At 40.1% G+C, this 23,008-nt stretch overlaps 1 protein-coding gene across 22 annotated transcripts in view; it reads right to left on the bottom strand.

Annotated features, from left to right (window-relative positions):
- PARD3 (par-3 family cell polarity regulator) overlaps positions 1-11,847 on the bottom strand; it is a 612,541-nt gene extending 600,694 nt beyond the window's left edge. For 16 of the 22 annotated variants that reach the window (XM_087915556.1, XM_026710113.2, XM_087915560.1 and 13 more), the window contains exon 1: positions 11,337-11,847. In XM_087915556.1, coding sequence (XP_087771682.1) covers positions 11,337-11,456 — 120 coding nt within the window. In that variant the 5' untranslated portion in view covers positions 11,457-11,847. The remainder of the gene's footprint in view (positions 1-11,336) is intronic. The other 6 variants (XM_087915562.1, XM_026710120.2, XM_087915563.1 and 3 more) reach the window with 1 other exon arrangement.
- Between the last annotated feature and the right edge of the window lie 11,161 nt (positions 11,848-23,008).

The following is a 23,008-nucleotide window of genomic DNA, read 5'->3' as shown; positions in this document are numbered from 1 at the left end:
CAATAGTTGGAAACTAATCAGGAAGAAAACTAGAAATAAGGAGAAATTTCCTGGTTGGTATTAATTTCAGGAGATGACTAAGCTGAGAGGGGTCAAATGCATCCTAAGTTATGAGTCCTTAGTTGACTGCAAGAAATCTAAGTCCAGCCAAGTTAATAGGTCAGATTTTTGTAGAGAGCAAAAGCTTGCAATAAATCTTTATACCCATTTGAACTGCCTGAATCTCCCAATTTCCCCGGTGCTTGACATCAATTAGTAAAACAGTTTGCCTTCAGAATTTTTGAGTGCCCCGTCATTTTAAGAGATTGGACAGCCATTTTGTCTAGTATAATGAAGTGACTTCTCCATGAGCAGAAAGTAGAATAGAATACCTAGAATACTATAATACCTCAAAAGTCACTTGAAACTTTGTTATTCTGTTCTGTTCCTATATCAACAAATATGATACAAGTTTTAAGACTTACATATTTGAAGATTGGTATATAGTTCTAAACCAGTGGTTCCCAAACTTTTTCAGTCCACCACCCCCTTGGTGCTACAAACTCAGCCTCAGTGCCCCCCACCCAGGGGTGGGATTCAAATTTCTGTGGGTGTGGCCTAATTTGAGGGTGTGACTTGCTGGTCATGTGATGGGTGGGCATGACTTGGTCATGTGACTGGCTGGGCGTGACTGGCTAGTCATGTGACTGGCTGGCATGGCTTGCTGGCTGGGCATGGTTTGCTAGTCACATGACCGGGTAGGTGTGGTTTGGTGGGCATAGCCAAGTGTCTGCCAAACCAAATACAAGTGGTCCTCACTTAATGGCCAGTTTTTTAGCAAGTATTCTAATTTATGACTGGCCTCCCCAGAGCTACTTGACCGGTTTTTGGAGTTTTGACAGCCATGCACACACATACACACACAATACCTTCGAACACTGATGGAGCAGGTCATTGGACTAGAATCGGCAAAGCATCTGATTAGATTCTAGTAGTAATTAGAATCGAATCAGATATGCTTTGCCGATTCCTGTTGATTTGTTTTATTTGTATTTATGTTGCTGAATTGCATTGAAGTGTGTCCCTTCTTGTGCATAACCCAGAAGCTTTTGTGATTCTTTGCAGCAAAAATTACCGACCTTTGGCTTTGTTTTACTTTTCAAACATGCTGCCACTGCCGTGTTCTAGGTGCCAGCCCCATTGAGCCCACTGCACCGGAGGGACCTGCCCAAGCAAGTCCGAGAAGAGCAGTGCACCAAGTCAATGGGATGAGCCTGAGAGAGGGAAAGAGAGAGAAAAGAGAGAAAGAAGAAAAGAAAGAGAAAGGGGAAAGAAAAAAAGGGACAAAGAAAGGGGGTGTGTGTGGAAGGAACAGAAAAAAAATGAAGGAGGGAGTGAGTGAGGAAGGAGAAAAATAATGAGATATCTATTTGAGTCCAATCACCTGCTCCAGCAGGGCTAGAAGGGTGTGTGTGTGTGTGTGTGTGTTCTCCTTGTAATTTACCAGTACATTTTGGTTTTGCCTTCTTCAGAATTGGCACTGTAATACATTGGGGAAAAGTAATTTTTAGGGTGGAGATCTGGTCCAATGGATCCTGTTTAAAGCCTCAACAAAATGTGAGAGCTTCCTGATAGTCTTGACCATGTTTCGCCCATAAAACCTTTAATAGAAGCCAAAGAGGTTTCAATGTGCTGTAAAGATGTTTCAATGTGGAAAAGGGCCTCAGTCTAAACTAGGCCTCATTTCAATCTGATGCATCAGGTGTCTCTCTCTCTCTCTCTCTCTCCTCACACCCTCCCTCCCTCTCTCCCAGACTGGCTTTGCTCTAATTCCCCAATGTGCCTGCAAGGGCCGGCACTTCGAACATGAATGGATGGAGACAGAGAGAGACAGGTAGATAGGTGTGTGCGTGTATGTGTGTGTGTGTGTACATATGTATATGTATATGTATATATGTAGATTGGCAGGCAGGCAGGCAGACCTTTTGGATGAATGTATGGATAGGTAGGTAGGTAGGCAGGCAGACAAGCAGGCAGTAAGATAGACAGGCAGACCTTGGATGGATGGATGAATGGATGGACGGACAGGTAGGTAGGTAGACTGATAGATAAGTAGGTAGGTAGATAGGTAGGTAGGCAGATCTCTTAAATGAATGTATGGATAGGTAGGTAGGTAGATACGTAGGTAGGTAGGTAGGTAGGCAGGCAGGCCTTTTGAATGAATGTATGGATAGATAGGTAGGTAGTTAGATGGGTGGGTAGGTAGATAGATAGATAGATAGATAGATAGATAGATAGATCTATCTATATTGGTAGATAGGTAGATAGGTAGACAGACAGACAGAAAGACAGGCAGGCAGAACTTTTGGATGGATGGATGGATGGATTGATTTACAGATAGACATAATGTGACAGTAGCTACACTTTGGGAAAGTAGAGCAAAGCCAGAGTGGCTTTGCTCTACTTTCCCAACATGCTGCCGCGGCCACATTCAATGTGTCGGCTCCACAGGTTCACCCCATTGAGCCCCTTACACCGCTCCAGTGCAACAGTCAGGGGGGCCAGCAGAGGGGCGCTAAGAGGCGGCAGGGGGGCATTCAAGGCACCAGCCCTTCAGGCTCAGCCCACTGACTGTTGCACCACTCTGGAGCTGGAACCTCGAACGCAGCAGCACGTTGGGAAAGTAAAGCAAAGCTGCAGCCACCACATTTGAGGCACCAGCTCCAGAGCGGTGCAACAGTCAATGGGGTGAGCCTATGGGGCTGGCGCCTCAAATGCCCCCCCGCTACCTCTTAGTGCCCCCCTGCCAGCCCCTTGCCTCTTAGTGCCCCCTAAGGTATCCCACTGCCCCCCAGGGGGCAGTACTGTCCACTTTGGGAACCACTTAAACCAAAGAAAAGAGACACAAGTGCTTCTCATAGTTGTCTTACAAATTTAATAAATAAAAACAATATGAGAACCAAACACCGAATTAATTTCAATCAATGAAAGGTTTTATGTAAAATCTTATAAAGACGACAAAATTGTCAAATGAACAGGCAGATTTTAAAAAAGGCAGAATGACCTGCAATCAGAGAGCAGGTATCCAAGGTAAGTTGGTCAATAGGTAAAACAAGTAAGAGTATCAGAGCAAATTTACCTTGGTTTCACTGATTTTGTGCCAGAACATGGAATGTATTAAGACTAGAGCCATAATGGCACAAAGATTCGAATGCAGTATTTCAGGCTAACTCTGCCCACCACAAGGAGTTCAATCCTGCCTCAGCCTTCCATCCTTCCGAGGTCGGTAAAATAAAGACAGTGATTGTTGGGGGCAATATGCTGATTCCATAAACTGCTCAGAGTGTGCTATATAACACTGTGGACCAATATGTAAGTCTAATGCTATTGCTAACAAACAGCGGGACAGTTGATTATTCTTCTGCAGCATTTCTACCCAAAACAAAAAGCTACTATAATAACTGTATTTAGAGAAACAAAGTAGCTTACAAGAGAAAATGAAGTAAAACTATATACTATTTAATTAAAATTTTAAGAACAGTAGGACTTGAACAGGGGGGCGATTTGGTGTAATGATTAAGTCTTGTCTTGCCTTGGGCACCCAGCCAGCTGGATGACCTTGATCAGTCCCTCCCTTTCACTCCTAACAAAAAGGTAAGGACAAACTACTTCTGAAATCTTGCAAAGAAAACTTCAGAGATTACTCCCTGAGTAATTATCAGGAGTCAAAACTGACTCAAAGGCACCCCCCCTCCTTCAAAAATATCCCCCAAACCCTGAAAGAAATGAAAGCTGAAATCAAAACTGGTGAAAATGTACTAATAACCTGAGATACGCAAATGATTTCCACCTTGTTAGGAAAAAAGTAATGGCTTTAAATAAAGTATATGTGTAAAAAAGGATAACATAGTTAGAAAATAGAGTTTCACACAATGTGTTCAATGGACATTTAGTTAATTCTGGAGAAGATATTAACAGCTTTATCCCCTTGGACTCAAGAGTAGGTTAATAGTAGGAGGTTAATTTTAATTAAGGAAAGAAGCAAATGGCAGACTTCAACTCAGTTGTAAAGATTTGGGGCAATGAGAAGAGATCTCATTTCCAATTTGTTTCAGTCTTTCCCCCAAAGCAGTCTGTTTTCAAATGGTCCTAATCGGTGTTGAAAGGATTACAAATAGTCCTCAACTTATGACTGCAAATGGGAATGCAATTTGCATCACTAAGTAATGCGATCGTAAAGCATAGCATCATATGACATCACTTAGCAACAATCCTAGCAGCCGCAATTGCCAATGTCATCCAGATATTGGACCTGGATGGCAGGTCCAGAAGAAAAAATTTCACATGACTTGAATCCTACCAAGCAGGCTGGTGGGAGAGTGTCACAGGTAGTGAGTACAGGTGGATATTACAGAACACAAGCAGGCAAGGGGGTGCAAACAAAAATCCATGGGATCTCAAACTGTGGGACTGCTTGGGAGAAAAACCAGCAGAAGCAACTTAGGGAAGCTCTTTGTGACCTTCCCTGCCAGTTTGCCACAAGCAAAGTCAGTGGGGAAGCCAGAAAATGGTGATCACATGATCACAACTCGCTGTGATGTCATAATTCTGAGCTGGGCACCCAAAGGCCCAGATCCCAATCATGTCACTGTGGGAACTCTGACAGCCAAAACTTTAAGGATCAGTCATAATCCTCCTTATTCAGCACCATGGTAACTGAATTGTGATAATGCATAAACCTGAACTATGTAAATCTTCCATTCCTATCATAAGCAGCTGTTTTAGCATCTTTATCATTAAAGATAAAGATAAGATGTTGAACATGCAGCTATCAGACTTTTCCACAATTTAAATACTGACAACTGCACAATTCTATCCTTTATGTTGTTAAATTAAGGCTGTTCAAAACAATTTAAACAGGTATAATTCCCACAGAACCAAAAACCAGTTATACAAGAAACTAAGCTGGGCTGTGAATCAACAAGGATAGAATTTACATGCTTTTATGCTGTGAAGGACAATATACCAAACTTGCTGGCAAATATTGTAGAAATCTGTGTACCTTGGCCCAAACCAAAATTCTGCCTTCCCAAAGAAAGGCAACTTAAGGTGGTGTAATAAGAGACGTTACTGAGCAGCTGTTTGAAAATAAAGGTGGTTTTAATTTGCTTTTGTTCATGTTAACTCTTAGCAAAAGGAAACACTTTCAGAGCAGAATCTAAAAATTAGTACACATCATTAGTACAAAAACCATTAATTTGTTAAAAATGAAAAAAAGATTAAATACAAAACCCAGCTCCTGTATTGATTAAGAGCTACACAGGAAAAGGTAGTTAAATTTGAGCTGATCCAGATAACAGTAATTTATATGAACTATGAAAAAGAAACTAAAGTCATGATGGAGGGGATTACAATAGAAGCAATTGACTGAAGAAACTGAAGGGGTGAAGATTGAAGCACTGAAAGAAGGAATTTTAATCAGCTCCATGCTGTTTTCTCACCTTCTCCAAAAAGATAAGATTTGCCTCTGATGTTGTTCTTTGTAGACCTTGAAAACCTGGCAAGGCAACTGTTACGTTAAATGGATGAAAAGAAAGCACGCCAAAATCAGATTTCAAAACAATATGTCATGCTAATTGTAGTTTGATTATTGGTGGTGATATCCAACCATCTGCTTGGAAGCTCCAAGAACAGTCTCTTACAGCTCCATTTAGCATACAAAGTGGCAGTTTAGTATATTGGTTAAGGCATCAGGCTACAAATCGGGAGACCATCTTGGGCCAATTTCTCTCTCAGGAAGAAGGTAAGTGCAAATCACTTCCAAAACCTTGCCAAGACAACTCCAGGCAGTCATGAACTGAAGATACAGAATCGCAGAGTTGGAAGGTACCCTGGAGGTCATCTAGTCCAATCCCCTGCTCAAGCAGGAGACCCTTACAGAAATACCAAATAACAGAGTTGGAAGGAAGCCTTAGAGGTCATCTAGTCCAGCCGCCTGCAGGAGTTTTACAGTATCATGGAATAACAGTTGGAAGGGACCTTACACAAGTATACAACTGAGAATGAAATACCTTCAAATGGCATCAGTGTTTGGTGTTTATAGATTTGTATAAACTATAGTTTGTGATTATTTTTGAAGCATTCCAGTCATTCCTAATGCTTTATCACATACATACACACACACACACACACACACACCCATATATATATACAAAATATCTTATGATCCCAAAAGGCATTTATGTCTAAACCTCAGTGACAAAATTGCTTGGATAAGCTATATCAATGTCATACATATACATGATATATCAAGGCTTAGTCTTACAATCCATCCTGCATTCAAAGTTGTTGTTTTTTAAATCAGTGTATGTCTGAGTCCACAATTAAAAATGCAGAGAAGAGGGATGAAAAATGATTCAATCTGTTCTTGATTATAAAACAAAGCAAAAAGATATATATTTAACCATACCTGGTTTTGTTAAGTCTTGTTTACAGCAAGTTCTGTCTCCTGCCATGTAATTAACTTTTCATTTTCTTACCATAAAAGGTCCCTTCTAACCATAACAAAAGATGTAATTTGCATTATACTAGGTTTAATTTTTTGGAGCACTGCTTCCTACAAAAGCATTATCAGCTCTTGAGAATACAGCTCTGCTTCTTAATTTGCAAAAATAGTCCTCTGACAGTCTGCATTCACATAATTATGTTGGAAGGAAAAATAGAACAGATAATTCAATACATTGCTGTCACAAACGTGATCCTACAATCACAATGTGTGTTATATTAATATTGAGCCCTGTGTTGTTTTACATATAAATAAGTCCCCTAAATAAGCTGATGTACACCACAAGGCTTTCTTCCCAAGTAAATTTGTAAATCTCAGGTTGCAAACACATATAGTCAAAGATTTTTGAAGGATACTAAATCCCTATAGAAGCATTGGATATACAAGCATTTGGTATGGAGCCTGTCCATCAGGTCTTAAGTCTTGACAGCCATAGAGCAGGCTGGTCACATGAGCAACCCAATTTATGATCTTTTCTATGGAGGTCATTAAGCAGAAATGGCAACTGTAAAGTGAATGCCACAGTCACATAATGAACCTATGGTTCAGGATTGGCTGGATTTCATGAAAACCAGAAGTTAACACTAGGTTTCAACAAAACCATCATAAATATTGTCACATGACAATGGGACATTGCAAACAGTGTCCCAAATGCAACCCAATTGCCAAGAATTTGAAGTGAAGTCACGTGACTAAAGGCGCCGGAAGTAAACCATCAGAACTTTGAATCCATATTGCAGGTATCCCTAGGTAGGTTGGTCATAACTTCAAAGCTGTAGGCTTACAGCTTCAGTTGTAAATCAAGGATTACCTGTAATTTTAATTACTTAAGATAAAAACATGACCTTGTAAATAGTTTTTTCCACAATATACCCAATAGTGACCTTTGAACCAGGTTTTGAGGTTCAACAGCTGAAATCTTAAACATATCTATTTGTTGCATGATATTTTTAAATATGATATGTGTATTTATAAATACATAAATGCATGTAAGGGCATGTATTTATAAATATGTATGATTGAAATAGATCATTATTTTTAAACATTTTACAATTTACAATTTAATCTAAAGCAAACAGTCATAATATAATGGAAGATAAATTCTCCTCAGTGGGAGATCCCAAATAAAACTCCCAGCATATCCAGATAAAGTTGGAAAAGCTGCTTGAAATATTGGGATGTCATAGCCATAATGCAGAATGAAGTTTGATGAACTTCAGATCTGACTTGGGATTTGTATTCACATAGGGTGCTATAGCTATCCCTTTAGCAATTAAGAAGAAAAATCATGCACCACATTAGACTCTTAACACATTTAAAATGCAAACTTATTACTGTGCATTATTCTTTATGACAGAGTTGAAAATTAATCCAAACATTTTGAATAAATTTCCTCTAGTTTATACCTGTAACACACTAGAAAGAGTTTAAAAGTTTATTATTCAAATACAAGTATATGGCAAATTTTACCAGCCAGAAAACCAAAACATTGTTTCTGAATCAGGTTAAATGCACTGTGAACCATGTCTCCTATTTTCCTACCTGGAATAGTATGTTTCAACCAGATTTAGTAGAAGAGATAAAGAGTGGAGATAGTATTAAAAGTAACATTTCATAAAGAATGGAGCATAGAACATTTTAGAAGCTGAATTATCCATTTGAGGAAATGTTTTAAAACTCAGCAATTGATGCTTCTAGCATTAAGAGATTGATTGAAGTATGATGTAGACTTCACACTCAAGGAAATATTAATATTCAGAGATATTCCCTTCAAAACATCCCCATTTAAAAAACTGTTAATACAGAAGTTTCTGAAAATCTGGGCCATATCTAGAAATTATTTGAGAAAACCCACATATTAAATACATTTGGCATATGCAGAAATCCAAAAGTAAAGATTTAAATTTAAGGCACACCTGTTTAATTAAAACATCGAATCAATAGGAATGCCCAATTATTTTTTTCCTAGTTCAACTTCAATATAAGGTTGCAACAATAAAGTATGTATGTACTATACCTTTTTAAAATGTATGCTATTATCGCTAGAATGGTGTTTAAGATAAAATGTATCTTAAAGTTGCCAAGTTTGAAAAACATTATATTAGAAGCACAAATGACCAGGCTCAAATCATCATACTTTTAGATATGTTATGCAAATATATAACTGTGTGGAGAGGTCTACAATGCAAGGAAAGTGGAAAGAAATAGAAGGGAACCATGGAAGGTGCATGAACTAAATTAAGAGTGGTCAGGAGAGTACCATGGAAGACCTAAAGGAACAGATTAGTACACATTGGATAGACTACACTAACCCTAAATGCAGTTTGTTGGATTATAATCTAGCAACCGGTATAAACCACGTTTTATGGCTTAGTTGCTGTACAAACCCAGTCAACTTTTCTTTAGACAACAAACCACAGTTAAAGCATGGTCCAGTGAGATGCCTAAATCAGGTCAATGATCATCCCTCAATTTAATTTTGTTTCCCAATCTGTTTTTTTGAAGTGGAATTGCAACTCCTAGAATTCATTATCATGCTGGCAGAATTTTTCAGTTGTAATTTTGATGCATTTATGATACATTGGGGAGGATTAATTCACCTATTTTAGAAGAGAAAGTTATTTGTGCTTCTCTCATTGGATGAAAACATACATTGCTTTTCATAATTTTGTTTAGTAAAGAGCAGAATTCCATTCTGTGCTTCCACAAGCAGCCTGCCATTTCTATCACCAGTTCCTCCAAGACCGTCTTTTCCTGGAAATCAATTTTCTTTTTCATAACAAGGAAGATTATAATTATTGAACTTTGGGTGATGGTTCAGTATAGTAGCACATACCTCTAATAACTATTTACACTTGATTTTCCAGGTTTAGGGTCAAATTTCATTTTCCCCAGCCTATTGACTTTGTCCACAAACTTTTATTCTACTTCACTATCACTTCACTAAACTCCATGAGTTTGGGAAAGGAACATGGTAACAGAACAAAACAGAAACACGTTTATATTTTCAGAATGGTATTTTCTACTCAGGGGCAGAAAACAGCACATTAACCCCAAATATTTTCATGCATTGCTTTTGCTGCATCATGCAAAGACCTAGAAGTAAACAATCTCCAGGGTGAAAATTTGCAGGCATATAATCAGCCCAAGGAAAGTTACAGGATTTCATCAATGTTGCTTTCTTTCTTTCTTTCTTTCTCAACACATCCTTGGTATCAGAAGTGCAAAAATTAGCATCCAAACAAGATTCTACAAGCCAGAAAGGCACGTTAGATTGTATGATTAAGAGCAACTGTCCTAGACAAACTGCTCCTACTCTTTAACACTTAAAGGAAAGGCCCATTCAGGGTTGCTTTCCAGGAGATAACCATGTAAATGAGATACCCCCCCATCTCCAAAGTGCCTCACCATTTGCCTTTCCCCTCTCAAGAGATAAATATTCTTGCATGTTTGCAGCTTTTCTAAAAATGCAGGAAAAAATACCATTCCTCTGGGAAACTTGGCCTACACTATAACCAAAGCAAAGGGTTCTTTTTCTCCAATACCCCCCCCCTTCAGAAATAGTTATCCAACTCATGCATTGCTGATGTTTAACTAAAATGAGGTGGCTGCACAGCATTTCTTCAAACACAAAGAAACCTCCACTAAACACGGTTCTTCTTAACAAGCATGTGGACTCCATGATTGTTTAATGTTTTGTTTTCCACCACTACCCCCAACTTTCCCCCCACCTTGGGCCTGCACTTGTTTAGGAAGCCTGGGGCTGGATTTGAATCGTGCAGGAATTACCACCCGGAGAAGAAACTTGCACACCGGGAGCGGAGTGGGAAAAAGAACGGGTTTAAGTGTGTGCGTGTTACGACCGTGGTCGCATGTTGTGCAAAGCTACGATAGTCTTTGGTCCTGATGCAGTCGAGCACCGTTCAGATACCAACGACTACAGCGAGTAGACCGAAGAAGGGCTTAATCCCCACCCGTGATCTGGCCGGGAAGAGCACAAGAGGCTCCCCAAAGCTTCGGGGACGAGTGGAGAGGCAAGTCAGCGGAGGAAGGAGGAGGAGGAGGAAAGCTACAGGCCTGCTGGCGGGGCACTTGCGGATTTCCCCGGCACCGAACAACAAAGAGTTGAGGCCCCAGACGTCACCCGCGACCCTTTGCAACTGTGTGTCTCTCCACCAGGTCTCGGAAACAAATCACAGCTCACTCCGGCTAGGCTGCACAAAGCGGATGGAGCTGCGCCCCCGGCCACGCCAACCCCTGGGGAAGAGCTACGGGTTTCCTCGCCCGCGTTCTCGGCTGGCTTCCCAGCCGGCTGAAAGCTACGGGAGCTCGGCGGCGGCACTGGAAAGTTTACCGAGGTGAGGGGAGGGAAGCGCGGAAGCGGCCGCAGCTCTCCAAAACTCTCTTTCCCCGCTTCCTTGGGGAGCTTTTCACCTTTGGCTTGCGCGTCCCACCAACGCGCCTAAAAGCTCAGCGGAGAGGAAGGAGAGGAAAGCCCCTCCGGGTCCTTCTCCGTGCGCCCGCCAAGCCAAGCAACCTCAGCCCCTTCAGCCACCACTTTTCCTCTCCTGCCTGCCTCCCTCCCTCCCCCTTCCAGGAAGCGCCATATTGATCCCAGGCGCCCTCGTTCACTCCCTTCTCCTCCTCCTCCTCCTCCTGCTGCTGCGCCTTCTTCGCCCCTCTCTCTCTCTCTCTCTCTCTCCCGCTATCCCACCTCTCTCAACCAGGCGCTCGGCCCCCTCCCTCCGACAGCGGGTGCTCGCCGCGGCCCCGGAGAGCGTTCCCAACTCACCTTGGCGATTGCCTTCCTGTACCTGGTGGCGGCTTGTTCGATCAGACTCAAAACTTTCATGTTTCCGTCCCCGCAGGGCACGACCACCCGGGTCCTGCCGAAGCAAACGGTGACTTTCATCTTTCTTCCGAATATTCTTCCAAACACGGCCCTCCGAGAAGAAGCGACCGAAGGACTCTCTCCGCCCGAGTCTGGTCCGGCTGGCCTAGGGAAGGGGAGCTTTGGGGGTCCGTTTGCTCTTCCTGGGCCACCAGCGCCAAGCGGGAGCCCGGCCCGAGGGCGGGCGCCTCACCCTGCGGCAACCAAGTAGGCAGAATCGTGCCGCTATTCTGGAGGACCGGTCGACGGGTTCACATGCTGCGGGCCGGGAAGGGGAGGGCGCCGACAGCACTACGCACGCCTGCTCGCTCCTACTCGGCTGCCTTCCTGGCGCGCCCGCAACTGCCTGTGGCCACCTGTTCGGCGTCTCTCCTGAGCGCAGCCAGGCGGCGGCTCTCACTCTCTTCGACTCACTCACGTTGCGGAAAAGGGGCGAGTTGTCTCCCCGCCAAGGTTGTGCCGGGTATTGCCTTTATTGCCTCGTTTCCCCCCGCCCCGCCCACTACCTGAGAGCCCGATTAAAGAGCCCTTCCGTTGTAAAATCAATTAACTTAGGGAGTGGGGGAAATTTTGCACTTCTCTTAGGCGTTTTTTGTTTCCCTAGCCGCTCTATAAAGTTAATCTCGTTCCGGTGGGGGCTGCTTGCTTTGCTACGAACTTCACCCCATCCCCTCAAACTTAAGCCTTACAAGCAGCTTTAAAAGCCACTACAATTCCATGGCATTTCACTTAAAGGAAAAAAGCCCACCATGGTGAGGCTACATTTTCAGGGCACACAAATTTACCAAGTACCAGGTAGTGCCTGATTTACAACTATTTGCTTAGTGACCATCTGAAGTTACTGGGGGGTGGGGTTATAATTAATGACCATTTTTCACACTCATAACCATTGCAGCATTCCATGGTCTCCTAAGCAACATTCAGATGCTTGGCAACTGGCATGTATCTATGATGGTTGCAGTGTAAAGATGTAGCTAGTCACAAAGTTGTATCTGACCCATCACGACCCCAATGGACAATATTCTTCCAGGCCTTCTTATCCCCTACCATCTTCTGGAGTCGATTTAAGCCAAGGGTCTTCAAACTTGGCAAATTTAAGACTTGAGGACTTCAACTCCCAGAATTCTTGAGCTAATATGACTGGAGGAAGAATTCTGGGAGTTGAAGTCCACAAGTCTTAAAGCTGTCAAGTTTGGAGATCCCTGATTTAAGCTCACACCTACTACTTCAGTGACTCCATCCAACCACCTCATTCTCTGCTGTCCAACCTTCTTCTTCTTTTGCCCTCAATCATTCCCAGCAGGACTCTCCAGGGAGTCCTTCCTTCTCATGAGGTGGTCAAAGTATTTGAGTTTCATCTTCAGGACCTGGCCTTCTAAAGAGCAGTCAGGGTTGATCTCTAAGACTGACCAGTTTGATCGCCTTGCAGTGCACGGGACTTGCAGGAGCCTTCTCCAGTACAAGGCTCCAAACCTAAACAAGTTAAAATAGGAGAACTGGATTTCAATCCTCTTTATGCCAGAGAAATAAAAGAGTTTAAAATTATACCATTCTCTTGAGTGGGTTGAGTCTTTGTACTAAGCATGATGGGGATAAAGTCTCCTGCCTTGAACAGAGGTTTGGATTAGGATCCCTGGGATCCTTTCCAGCCTTATGATTCTATGTTCTCTGAAGAGCATCACTTTGCAGAAGTTATGCTACCTAATAAAGTTGTTATTGTAGAGAGAATAGGAAAAGGATGGAGGATTAAGTACAGGTAATCTCAACTCAAAACCACAATAGAGCCCAACATTTACGTTGTTTAAGTGGGTTTGCTCCATTTTGCAAACTTTATTGTGACAGTCATTAAGTGAATCACTGCAGTTAAGTTAGTACCATGGTTGTTAAGTGCATTTAGCTTGTGCAAAAGGGGTTCATATGATCCCGGGACACTGCAATTGTCATAAATACATGCCAGTTGCCAAATTTTGATCGTGTGACTATGGGGATGCTGCAATTATGAGTATGACAAACAGTCGCAAGTCATTTTTTTCAATACTATTGTAACTTTGAAGGGTTACTAAATAAATAATTGTAAGTCAAGGGCCACCTGTATGTTCCCTGCCTTGAATTCATTATAAAATAGGATAAAAATCTAATAAATAAATGGTCACATAAGCCCTGATGAAAGAGCTTAATTTCTCTGCAAAACTGAGAGTAGAAGTCTTGACCCTTTAAGGGAAGTCATAATTGATTTTTTTTTTAGTAAGTGGAGGACATGTAGAATTCACTTTGGAATTAGTTGTGGTGTTCTCTAACAGAACTGCCCTGTTTTCCCAAAAATATGACCTTCCCTGAAAATAAGTCCTAGCTTCATTTTTACATGTGCACCCAATATAAGTCCTACCCGCCAAAATAAACCCTAATTAAGATCCTGCCCATTCCAGAGTGGATGGGTAAAAATTAAGCTAGGGTGGGGATGGAGGGGTGGAACTGCTGTACTACTTACCCTTGTAGCCAGGCCTCTCACATCCTGACACCTGCCTTGCCGGCCCATTTCTTCTGCAGCCAGCAAGGCTGGCAAGGCTTTCTTGAAGGCCTTTGTAGCTGATAACAAGCTCTGGATTGATCCAGAGTTTGGTTATCGGCTGCAGAGGCCTTCAGGAAAGCCTTGCCAGCCACAGAATAAGATGTTCCTGAAGGCATCTGACAATGAAAAGGAGGCCAGGGGCGATGTGCGCAAGTGAGGTTAGTCACTGGCTCACATTCCCCCGAAAATAAGACCTGGTGCCTTTTTTGGTGGAAAAAAATATATAAGACAGGTTCTTATTTTGGGAAAACATGGTAGTTTCAACCTTGATCTACACCAAAATGCCTATGGAAATTCTTAGTCATCCAGGTCATGGTTGTCCCAAAGTTGCTTTTATAAAAGGCAACTGAACTTCCTTGTTTTTATTTTCCTTAAAAGACATTTCACTTCCCATCCAAGAAGCTTCTCCACTTCTTCAGAACTGGACAGTTCTTCAGAACTGAAGAAGCTTCTTGGATGAGAAACAAAATGTCTTTTAAAGGGGACAAAAACAAGAAAGTCCACTTGTCCTTTGAAAAAGAACCTTTGGAACCCTTCAGCAGAATGTTTTTAACATCTGTTTACCGTTCTTTTTTTTTTTTTTCACAAAAGAGCATTTTTCCCCCAAAAAACACACTTCCTTAAAAGAAGACTACCCATGACTATTCAAAAAAAAAAAAAAGTCAAAACAATGCTCACGGCTGTTTGATCAAAAGCGTGCTCCTTTTTGTGCGTATCACAAAACACGTAAATAAGGGCAGGGTTTCAATTGCATGATTATGGCTGCTATTTTGACTTTTTTGACCCTGGTATCCCTTATCCTAAAAGTAACAGGTGTACTTTATAGAAAGTTTATATGTCCCATTAGGAACCACAGGACATTTTTGTAAGCAGATAATGCTGAAAATCGGAGCTTTGCTTAGTTTGGCAGCATGACACTTTGCTGGGTTTTTTTTTCCCCAATCTGTTTTTTTTTAGAAGCACAATTCAAATAAGGAGAAATCTCAACCATCTCCAAGGGTGTTTGATCTGGGCACTTTGGTATGCCCAGTGTCACTTGGGGATTAGAGAGAATATTTACCAAGCTTAAAATTGAGGGCTACAGTGACCTGATTTTTTATTGTTTTTCAAATTAAATTATAATACCATTGCTCCATTTTATTCAAATACATAATAAGGTTAATTTAGGGGACTTTAGTAAAAGTTCTGTAGTGGAGGGAGGGAGACCGAGAGAGAAAGAGAGAGAGAGAGAGAAAGAAAGAGAGAGAGAGAAGGGGGGGAGGAGAAAAGGAGGCAGAAAGACAAGACCACAAGACTCCAGTATCTTGAATTACATTGACATATTTTAACAGGTGCAAGGCAAAGATACATTGCTGAAATTTAGCACAAAACTACTAAAGATGAAAAAATGTAATTACTAAATGTAACGTAACTACTAAAGATGCAAGACGGTAATTCCATTTTATCAAAGGACTTGGGTTTTTTTCTTAATATCCTCGCCTACTGGTTAGAATGAATTCCTTTCTATTTATGAAGAATCAATTGATTCTCAAAATAATGGACTAAAAAAGGCTCAATGGGAAAGGGCTCAAGAAAATAAATCTCTAAGGAAGCTTGAATATGGTAATATCTTGTTTTAGTAACTTTCACTGGGTGAATGCATATGCTAATTAATGTGCCAATTAATGTGATTTGTTTGGTCTTGACTTAATGACTGTTATATCTTGTTAGCTATCAAGAGTCTTGCAGCAGCATATAAAATTTGATAAATGAATTCATACAACATGACAATGTATAAACAGTGGGTAATGGTTTGGTGTTACGTATGAATTCTGTGCTTGTGGCTTACTTAACAATCCAACAGGTAGAATGAGGTATGAATCTTATCCGTCATGCATCTTATTTGTGGATGCATTTTGTAAGAAGCACACTGATAAATGAAATAAATTTGGTTTAATACAAAATTAATATTATATTCTTAATCAGATTCACAGCTCACACTAAGTAGCTAAACCATGGTTTGTAAATTGGGCAGAATTGGCTGGATTCTTATAGAAGATGCTATTTAAAGCCATAAACCACTAAACAAAATAGCACACAATAGGGCTTAATGCAGGATATGGATCCAGCTGTTGTGCAATGCCTCAATAGCTCTTTCTCCTTGCATTTGTACAATCTTTTGAACTGAAGCAGTAAGGAATGTTAATGGTTACCTTAAAATGTTGCTAACTGACCAAATCAGTTAATTCTCAGGAATTAGATTAAATCTAAACTGAACCAAACTTGCATAGGATTAAACTAATTCTCCCTGCTTAAGGCAGGAGACATAGGTAAATTAATCCCACAAGCAGCTGTTCCAGCATATTTGATTGTGGGATTAAATATTCCTTGTTTTATCCATAGGTAAGACAAAACATTAGAGAGGTCCTGCAGAAGAGACAGTCTCAATTTGTTTTAGTCTTCACCCATGTCCTTTAACCATGTATGGCTAGACCATTTTTTATTTGTCCACAATAGCTAATCATGATTTAATGTTCTTGTTATTCTGGTTTAGAAGCAAAAATATAAAGGGAAGCCAGGCAACAAGGGACAACATCAGATATGTATTTCAACATACTTGGAGCACAGTGGCCTAGGGAGGCAGATATAGCCCAGCAGAGTTGATGACAGAATTCTGTTTGACAGGAAGGTGGATGAATTACAGGTAGTTGTCAATTTATAACAATTTGTTTAGCAATTATTCAAAGTTACAGTGGCACTGGAAAATTTTTGACCAGTCTTAACACTAATGACCATAGTGGACTCCCTGCAATCATGTGATTCAAGGATCTGTTAACTGGCATGTATTTACGATGTTTGCAGCATTTTGAGATCATGTGGTTGCCATTTGTAATCTTCCCAGTTGGCTTTCAAGAAGCAAAGTTAATTGGAAACTACATGATCTACTTAACAAATGATTTTGCTTAATGTCAATGGCAAGAAAGGTCATAAAATCAGGAGAGGAGCAGTCACATAATGCTGTGGTGGTACAATGATTAGAACATAGTACTGCAGACTACTTCCACTGACTGCCACCTGCCAGCAATTTAGCAGTTCGATTCTCACTGGCTCATGGTTGACTCAGCCTTCCATCCTTCCAAGGTTGGTAAAATGAGTCAGATTTTGGGGGGCAATATGCTGACTCTGAAGACTCCTTAGAGAGGACTGTAAAGCACAATGAAGTGGTATATAAATCTAAGTGCTATTGCAATTGCCTCATTTAATGCATTGCTTAATGACAATTTTGGGGCTCCCTACTGTGATTGTAAATCAAGAACTACCTGTTGTATAACAGATTATATCAAATCAAAGCACAGATAGCATTTTGCTCCTGATTTCACACACTATATTCAGATGACTAATAACTAAATGAAAGTATAAAAGTCCATTGAGTTCAGTAGGTCTAACCCTTAATGCTAAGTAAGCATAGGATTATAACCTTAGCTGATCAAAATCTAATGCAGTTAATTCATGGTCCTGGTGAATAAAGATCTGGGTATCCATATAGGATATATTTTTACAGGCACGTTGTCCAAAATTTTCCTGTTGTATAAAGTCTTGAAAAAGTAATGCTAGCATAAATTGTTTTCAACCAATGCATCTTGAACTGACAAATGCATTCCTTGTTTTATAGCACTGGTAATTTATCAAATTCATTATTGAAGATCATAAAACTTTTTTTGTTGACTAGTTGCTATTTTATGTCTTAGTGGTCACTGAAATGCCTAGCTGAAAGGAATGGATAAATCACCGTATTTTTGAGAAACATTAGCCGCATTTAGGCAGAATGAAATATCCTATTGAAAATCTGTGAATTAAGTAATAATTTTCTCCATTTTTTAGAGAACTTTAAAACAGGCAGAAATTAGATGTCACCCAGTTAGCCAGATTCAAAAGAGGTCAAGCTTTTTTGACTTTACAAGTTATATAAAATAAAGGGACTATCGTTGTACAACTTGAGTTCCACATTATTGAATTCACATATTCACTCTAAGTGCAATTCAGTCTGTTAGTTTTTGACATTTACATATTAGGTAAACCAGGGTGGGATTCTACCAGTTCACACCTATTCACTAGAACCTGTTGTTAACATTCTAAGTAGTTCAGAGAACCGGTTGTTAGAAGAAATTACTGGCCTAATCCTGTAAGGAAGGCAGGAAGGAAACATTCTGGTGTTGCTTACAGAAACTGCCTCTCCATTAACCCTGGCAGGACTAGACTTCCTGTCTCAGGAACTTCTCTGGAGTTTTTTTTCCCCTCCTTTGCTGGTACTTCGCTTGTGTGGAGTGACCATTCAAAGTTACAGTGGCACTGAAAAAAGTGACTTATGACCATTCTTCACACTTAGAACTAGTACAATATCCTCACAGTCATGAGAGGCCAGGCAAGAAGATGCGTGCCTCGATGTGTGTGATGTTGAGTTGGCCACGCCCAGCCAATAACATGACCACCAAGCCACGCCCACCCAGTCACATGACCACCTAAGCCACGCCCACGGAACAGTTGTTAAAAAAATTGAATTCCACCCCTAGGGTAAACCATTCAGTGTTTAAAGTTGGAGATCAAAGAAAACAGCATTGAGTACAGATTGCTTCCTTGAACAAGGGGAATGCAAAAAATCCCAAATACTCAAGACAGTTGCCGTTCAGAAAGCTTTACAGAATCAACATTTAGCACAATCCTAGTCTGACACATCAGATGGGAAACACAATCAGGTGATTGGAAGACTGACAAAAAGTGAAGAGGTGACTTGACAGGAAAGTCCACGCCATTTTCTCTGGCAGCAGAATCAAAATAGATTGTTTAAGAGTAGTTCTGAGGATATCCTGTTGGCCTCCTATGAATCAGATCCAATTTTATTTAGCTTTTAAAGATCAGCCAAAGTCATCTGCTGAGGTTCAACTATGTAGGTAACTTCCATTTTTGCTCGTATGTTTCTCATAATACATGATTTTATTCATTTAAAGAGGTTTGAACTCAGATATAATTAAGTTGTTAAATAAATTTAAGTGTGATAGGAAGTATGATACCGTTTCTCATTTGTCTTTCGTCATAATCAGAACTGTCCTTTTCAATGGGTCTTACTTGTGTTTTCCTCAGTACTTTCAACATATTACATACATGTCTTAAACTTTGGTATAAACTTTCATTTCCATATAAACATTTCTCTTCTACAAACTGTAGTTTACACTTACATAAGTAAATCACAATAGTTTCCTAGTCATGTGGAAAAGGTTTTTCAAAATCAGACAGCTGTGGAGTTTTATTACTGCCAGATCTTAACCCCAGAAAGACCTTTGAAAAAAGAACAAATGTCTGCTTTTCAATACTTCATGGTTTTCATTTTGAAACCGGGATCACCCAGACAATATGTTTTTAAAAGGACTTAGCTAAAAGTAAGCTAGCTTCTGAGAAGACCAAGAAAAGACATACAAAATGAAATAACACAACAGATTATAGTGATCAAGAATAAAATTGGAAAGGATTAAGTGTATTCTATACAAATTTAAAATGTTTCCCATGCGTGTAATGGAATAACACCCTATTTCATCATGGGTGGTAACTACACACATACACACACACCTTTTTTCAGATGCTACTTTATTTTTTTGTCCTGGCTAATAAATCTTCAAGGTGTGACATTTTGTCTTTAAACAAAATGTTATTAGATTATATTTCTGTTCTAAGATAATTGACATGACAACAAAATTGGGGGGAGTACCAAAATTTCTTTTTTATTTAAACAACCCCAAGCATTGTTTAAGGATTAATTTTGGCCACATGAAAATAGGAGGGAAAAGTCTAAATAGATGTTTAAATAGACAATTGTTCATATTGCTTCTGCACCATATAAAGGAGATTCAAGTGAAGTATGCATTGATATAAGTACCTATTAATGCTAATACAGACATTTCAACTTCAAAGTTAAGTGATTAATTGCTTGTCAGTTCTAATAAACATAGCCAGAAGGAGCTTAGGAGGCACACTGTGTTTAAACTGTAGCCAGAGATTTGTCTTTACAATATAAGCTGAATACCTAACACACACACACACACACACACAAAACACAACACAACACAACACATACATACACACACACCATGAATGGCTTAGATGACAACAGCAGCATTCTGGTACATGGAATAAATAGTTGTAATATCTTGTATATTCCTTCTGATTAGCCATTCCAAGTACATAAAGGTTTTTGTTGACATTTGCATTGTCGGGTGATTTTTTAAAAATCTCAGTTCATGAAATTAGTACTTTTGGGGCAACAGTTTCTTTTTCTCTTTTAGAACACAGAGCATGTATTTTATAATTTTATATAATTAAATTATGGGCCTAACTAGCAAAAGAAAACTCACGATCGTATTGGTTGGAAACATGCAGAAGAGGCCTTCATCCTGGACTGGACAGACAATGGCTAGAATAATAATGATTATATAATGAAATTTAAATATATATTTTGATGTTTCATATCTATATATTTTAGTTAAATTCAACCTCTTGTCTTCCTGTGGGTTGTTGGGATTGGGAGACTTCCCATATTTTATGTATTTACTTATTTACAGGACTTAACTATATATATAAAAATGAAATACCACTCATGCATCATCACAAAATCTCCAGAACCATAAAGCCTACAAACTTGACATTTGGCATGTATGTTTCTCTTGGCTTCTAGGTGCTCACTAAGAAAGGATTTTTCAAAATGACCATTGGAGTATTAGTATTTTGTATATTATTATTAACACGCTCTGATGCTAAGGAGTTCTACTCCCCACCCCCCACTTGAAGATAAACCTGTTCCAAATGCAAAACAAAACAGAGGAGAAGAGTTTCAGTTTTACTTTCACAGCACCAAGCAGCTTTAGTACAGAACAGTTGAGCTAAGCCACGCCCAGGCTCCTTGCTGTCTCCTTTTTGCTCACACAGCAAATACTGTTTCACTTACCAAACAGCCCTCAACTCTCTCACACATTGACAGGATGCTAGCCAGATGGATGCTGATAGGCAGAGGCAGAATTTTCCCCACTTATTTTTAGGGGTGAGATTTTTTTTAACAACCAGTTCTGTGGGTGTGACCAGGTGGGCATGGCCATATGACTGGGTGGGTATGGCTTTTTTTGCAGGCCCCTCCTTTTTTGCCTCCTGGGTGAAACGGCAAGATAGCAAGAGGGATCCCAGCACAGCTGATCATCAGAACAGCTGATTGTTGGGAGGGGAAAAAACGAAAAACCTTAAGGAGCAACTGGGCAGGAGAGAATGCAGTCAGCTATGTTGTGCATGCGTGCAAAGAGGGAGGGGAGGGGCAGGCGAAGAGGGGAGGGGCCAGCCAAGGGCACAATTTGCCAGTTCTCCAAACTGTGCAAAATCATAACAACCGGTTCTATAGAACCAGTCCAAACCTGTAGAATCCAACCCCTGCTTATTTTCCTCCCCAAAAACTAAGCCCGACCACATAGTTTCATAGCAAAGCACAGGTATCGAGCTAGTATGGATCATATAATGATTCTAGGCTGCTCATAACAATCCATAAAAAGAAAACTACTGCTCCCCAAATATACCAGAGCAAACAGCCTCCATGTATAATTCCATCCTAGTACAATTCTTGGGGGACGAGCCAAATTTTCATGGCCTCTTGAAAGTTTAAAAGGCAAAGATTCCTTAGATCTCAGGACAAAGGCTATGTCAAGGACTGCCTAGCCTTAGAAGATGTGTCAACCAGGTCCTATCAGTTGTTAACATATAAGGAAGGAAACTAGAGTGTACCTACCATTTCTAACCTAGTAGGATGGGTAAATGAGCTCAGGAATAAGCAGTCTCATAGATAACCTAGCCCTGTATAACTAAGTCTTTAAAGGTGATAACCAATATATGGTTATGCAGCCGTGCTATAAATCAGATGAACCATGGAGCACCCAACACTACATGTGCCGCTGCCTTCCAGACCTTTTGCAGCCTTTAAATGGTCATATTTCATATTTGAAGTGTTTCATAGTATTATAAATAATCTGATGTTTAGTTTTGGCTCCAGATGTTCGATAAACCTAACCATTTCAGAAATATATGGAGTGTTTACAGATGTTATTAGACAAAATTATCCATTGGGATCTCACTAATAGCTATCTTGTTTCCATCAAGAATGAAGCACATGTATAGTCAGGAAAACTGCTGAGTTCATAGTTAGGACTGGTCAACTGAAAACATGTTTTATAGAATACATTGGGACCCTTTCATCTGCATACACACTATATATTTTATTGTAACATCCAACTTTTTTTGGTATTTCGTTTTGTCTCCCCCTACTTTATTTTCTTTATTTTAGTTTATTATGTTTTATTGTGACTGATGCCCATTATTTCTTTATATGGTCTAATTAATACAAGTCATCACCCAGTAGTAAAGTATGGCTTTCTGTGTCATAAGAGCTGATTATAGTGTACTCAGTAAAGTCATTATTTAATGAGGATATTTGTTTGTTTGTTTATTAAACACTTTTATATAGTTTCTCAACTCAGAGACAGTGACTCAGAGTGGCGTACAATATTAAAAAACCCACAGTTATAGCTACTAGGGCTTGTTTTGGGGGGATGTCTTATTTTTCCCTCCCATGTACAGGAGGCCCACTTCTGCTTGCTCTCAGCGAGACAGAAGACCATGTGGCATGCCAGCCCCACTGCCATAAGGTTGTTCATTTAACAACTATATTGCTTAGCAATGGGAATTTTAGGTTCAATTGTAGTTGTAAATCGAGCACTACTGTATACAGTAAGCAAGATTTTGTAACACTGGTAATTAAAAATGTTATTTGCCTACCTCTGCCTCAATCTTCCTTTTTTATGTTTTGTTATTATTTTGGAAAACAGTATGAGGAAGCTAAGAGTTATTTATGACAAAGTCTTAATGGAATTTTAGAGCGGGGCACCAGGAATGTAAGATAAGTTGCATGCTAACTTCAGGGATGTAGCCCCAGAATAAAAAG

The sequence above is a fragment of the Pseudonaja textilis genome, chromosome Z (genome assembly GCF_049901715.1).
Source record: "Pseudonaja textilis isolate UNSWEBS1 chromosome Z, rPseTex1.2, whole genome shotgun sequence".
NCBI lineage: Eukaryota > Metazoa > Chordata > Lepidosauria > Squamata > Elapidae > Pseudonaja > Pseudonaja textilis.
This window is presented reverse-complemented; position numbering and strand designations above follow the sequence as displayed.